Source organism: Plectropomus leopardus, chromosome 7 (assembly GCF_026936395.1).
Source record: "Plectropomus leopardus strain MGB_pleo_1.0 chromosome 7, ASM2693639v1, whole genome shotgun sequence".
Classification (NCBI taxonomy): domain Eukaryota; kingdom Metazoa; phylum Chordata; class Actinopteri; order Perciformes; family Serranidae; genus Plectropomus; species Plectropomus leopardus.
Window position 1 is genome coordinate 365,001 of NC_142182.1, and position 4,749 is coordinate 369,749.

A 4,749-nucleotide genomic window follows, 5' to 3' on the forward strand; every position below is an offset into this window, starting at 1 on the left:
GAGTACTTTTATTAAAAAAAAGGTCGCAGTAAAGCTTGTCAAAAAAAGAAAAGATGGGACAGTAAGTTGGAAAAACAACCCACAACAGTCTGTGAAACTGTAAAACTTATTTCGTTGCAATTTTGTGTTTGTGAAATTAATGATAAAATATTTTTTAGTATTTTGTCACAGCATCAAGAATATCATTATGGCAACATTTCCCTGAAATATTATTTCAGGGCCACATGGACCCTCAGTGCTGCTGATACGGCTGCAGAACGGGACGACCGTCCTTATTGGATCGATGAATCAGTTCATCTGAACTTACATCCAATGATGCTAAATGTGTTTATTCCTCAGTCAGAGCTCACAGAAACTCTGCCAGCACTGCGGAGCCCGCTGGATTAAAGTCTTACCGACTGATCAATCAATCGACGATTAACTGTCATCATTGAGAAAGAGTTTACCCGCAGCTCAGAGTTCTGCAGAGTTTCCCGGTTTATCGGTGAAGTGAATGAAGGCGGCTGCAGACTACAGCGTTCCCACGCTCATCAGACTCCTGGAAAAGTCATGGAATTACAAAAACTCTTTTCCAGACCTGGAATTGGTTTGGAATTCGCAGAACATTTTGGAAAGCTTTTGGTTTCAGCTTTAGAAATGCTCCTAAAATCCCAGAACAGTTCGGACGTTATGTCAAATCCGCTTCTTGTTTTACTAATTTCAAACAAGCTGAAACATCACGTTTTGTTTTTCACGTTCTTTACTGTGCACGAGATGATTTACCAGAATGCCTCCAGATATACGGACGAAGAATAAAAAAAAACAGAAAATGAGAACGAAAAAGCAATCAGACAAAAGAAATGACGCTGACATTTCATAATGCCAGGGTTTTATATTCTGATCATTTATTAATGTGAGTAGTAGTGCAAGTTGCTTTGGCCATTATTATTATTATTATTATGAATATTACATATACGAAAAGGTCAAATATGTCTTTTTCCAGAGGATGAGTATCAGTTGTCTCCAGATGGTCCCGTCTCTAACCCGTCCCCTCTCTATGTCTCTGTCAGGACTTCCTGCAGCTGTACGAGGAGGCGCGGTACTACCAGCTGACGCCCATGGTGCGGGAGCTGGAGCGCTGGCAGGCGGAGCGAGAGGCTCAGCGGGCGGCGCCCTGCGAATGTCTGGTAGTTCGCATCACGCCTGATCTGGGCGAGAGGATCGCCCTGAGTGGAGAGAAAGTCCTGATCGAGGAGGTCTTCCCAGAGACCGGAGACGTCATGTGCAACTCCGTCAACGCCGGCTGGAACCAGGACCCGACCCACGTCATCCGCTTCCCCCTCAACGGGTACTGCAGACTCAACTCTGTGCAGGTCAGTGATACACCTGAACTACACTTGACTTGTGCCTGTCCTACACCTGTGCTACACCTGTACTACTACACCTGTGCTACACCTGTACTACTACACCTACACCTGTTCTACTACACCTACATTACACCTGTGCTACACCTGAACTACTACACCTACATTACACCTGTGCTACACCTGAACTACTACACCTACATTACACCTGTGCTACACCTGAACTACTACACCTACATTACACCTGTGCTACTACACCTACATTACACCTGTGCTACACCTGTACTACTACACCTACATTACACCTGTGCTACACCTGTACTACTACACCTACATTACACCTGTGCTACACCTGAACTACTACACCTACATTACACCTGTTCTACACCTGTACTACTACACTTACACTTCATCTGTGCTACACCTGCACTACTACATGTACCTGTGCCTGTATTACACCTCATTACTACACCTGTACTTAACTGTACTACACCACTACTACATGTGTACTGTGCCTGTACTACTACACCTAAACTACAACTGTGCTACATCTATACTACTACACCTGTACTGTGCCTGTACTACACCTGTGCTACACCTGTACTACTACACCTACATTACACCTGTGCCACACCTGTACTACTATGCCTGTCCTACACCTGTGCTACACCTGTACTACTACACCTACATTACACCTGTTCTACACCTGTACTACTACACTTACACTTCATCTGTGCTACACCTGCACTACTACATGTACCTGTGCCTGTATTACACCTCATTACTACACCTGTACTTAACTGTACTACACCACTACTACATGTGTACTGTGCCTGTACTACTACACCTAAACTACAACTGTGCTACATCTATACTACTACACCTGTACTGTGCCTGTACTACACCTGTGCTACACCTGTACTACTACACCTACATTACACCTGTGCCACACCTGTACTACTATGCCTGTACTACACCTGTGCTACACCTGTACTACTACACCTAAACTGATACAGCATACACTACACCTGTACTACGAGCCTGTACTACACCTGCACTACACCTGTACTACCACACCTGTACTACTATGCCTGTACTACACCTGTACTACACCTGTGTTACACCTGAACTATGCCTGTACTACACCTGTACCTGTGCTACAACGGAACTACAATTGTACTACTACACCTGTACCATGCCAGTACTACACCTACACAACACTTGTACTACACCTGTGCTACATCAGTACTACACCTGTACTGTATCTGTATTACTACACCTGTACTACATGAGTATTAGACTTGTTTGACTACACTTATACTACACCCGAACTACACCTGCACTACACCTGTACTACACTTTTACTACACTTGTACTGCTACACCTGCACCACACCTGTATTACACGTCTACTACGGATGTACTTCATCTGCAATACACCTGCACTACTACAACTGTACTACACATGCACCCCACCTATACTACACATGAACTAGTCAGCTGTACTATATCTGTACAACACCCAAACTACTACACCTGCACTACATATGACTACACCTGAACTACTATATCTGTACTGCACCTGCACCACAACTTAACTTCACCTGTATTGCACCTTTTCTTTGAAATACAATAATATGAGATACAATTGCATGGTAAAGACAAAGTCATAGTATAGTATGTCCATGAAATGCCACAGTATGTGTTCAAGTCAGGGTATACGTAGGTTGTCGAAAAACTTAATAAAATACCATGTCAACTAAGGTGAATAATATTGTAGACCATGTGACATCATAGCATAGCACATTGAAAAAAATGAAAAATATGAAAGTGAAAAAAAAGTCATAGTATAGCATTTTGAAAAAAGTCAAGATAAGATCATAGAAAAAAAGTGGAAAAAATGTACAACAAAAAAACCAACAAAGTATAAGCATGTCAAAAAAGGCCTCAGTATATTGTATTAAAAAAGAAAGCCATAGTGTACTGACGACAAAGTTAACTATACCGACTTTGTAGTCATGCTGTCTGAGATACACCTGTTGTACCTGAAATCCAATAGCTTCTCCCCGTCTGCGTGTCCGTCTGCAGGTCCTTGAGCGTCTGTTTCAGAAGGGCTTCAGCTTAAAGGCGTCGTGCGGCGGGGGTGTCGACTCGTCACAGTTCAGTGAGTACGTCCTGTGTCGGGACCTGCGGCACAGCCAGTCCATCAGCAGCACGCCGATCCGGATCAAACAGGAGCCTCTGGACTAACAGTCTCACCTGGATCCAGCAGACGTCTGCTGGACACGTTTACAGCAGTTACAACGTTTCAGTTTGGATGAATGTTTTCCTCTCTGAGGCCGATGATGGTGATGATGATGGTGATGATGATGGTGATGATGATGGTGATGACGATTATGATGGTGATGATGATGACGGTGATGACGATGATGGTGGTGATGAGGATGATGGTGGTGATGATGGTGATGACGACGATGATGATGATGATGGCCATGATGATGGTGGTGATGGTGGTGGTGATGATGGTGATGAGGATGATGGTGGTGATGATGGTGATGATGGTGATGACGATGATGATGGCCATGATGATGGTGATGATGGTGGTGATGATGATGACAATGATGGTGATAATGGTGATGACGATGATGGTGGTGATGATGATGTAACATTAGAGCAAGTCAAATGAACATTAAACTGCCACATGTAAATATTTGTAAGAATAATTTGATCCGCAGCTCTTTCGGTAAATAACTTATTTAATTCTTTCTATAAAAACTTCCATTTTGAAAATGTTAATATTTAATGTGTTTGTTAGCCTGTGTTGTATTTTTTATTTGTACAGATGTATTAATAAAAAGATTAAAAGCTCTCCATGTCTTGATTTTACTTTATGACATTGAGTGGTGTCAGATGCCCCCCCCCCCAATAATTTTCGGATTCACAGTAAAAATAAAGTGATTGACTCTGTGAACAGTTTTTGTCCTTTTAGTCTCCATAAGGTGTCAGAGACATAAAACAGCATCAAAATAGAGCTTGTTGATCAAAGAAGAGCCAGAGGAGGATCCCCCACACCCCCGACAGAGGACACAGCTGAGACACTGATGTCCTAAAATCACAGAAATGTCCTAAAATACTAGACACATCGTCAAATCCTAAAAAAAAAACCAAAATCTAAAAAAGTCATAGTAAATTATGTAGACAATTGCCATACTAAAAAAATGTTGGAAATGTAAAAAAAAACCGGCATAAAGCATGCTGAAAAAAATGTAAAGGAAGGAAGGACCTGCGGCTCTTTCACGCACTTCGGATGCAGCAGTCTGTCGCTGAAGGAGCTCTCCAGTGCAGTCAGAGTGTCTGTATGGGAGGTTTTCTACAGCATGGAGGACAGCTTGGTGATCGTCCTCCTT

At 42.7% G+C, this 4,749-nt stretch overlaps 1 protein-coding gene across 1 annotated transcript in view; it reads left to right on the forward strand.

The window, feature by feature from the left end:
* The window catches only part of LOC121940143 (BTB/POZ domain-containing protein kctd15-like), a 10,282-nt gene extending 6,072 nt beyond the window's left edge, over nucleotides 1-4,210 (forward strand). The window contains exons 4-5 of the mRNA XM_088079487.1: nucleotides 1,050-1,352; nucleotides 3,431-4,210. Coding sequence (XP_087935613.1) covers nucleotides 1,050-1,352; nucleotides 3,431-3,592 — 465 coding nt within the window. The 3' untranslated portion in view covers nucleotides 3,593-4,210. The remainder of the gene's footprint in view (nucleotides 1-1,049; nucleotides 1,353-3,430) is intronic.
* The last annotated feature ends 539 nt before the right edge of the window (nucleotides 4,211-4,749 follow it).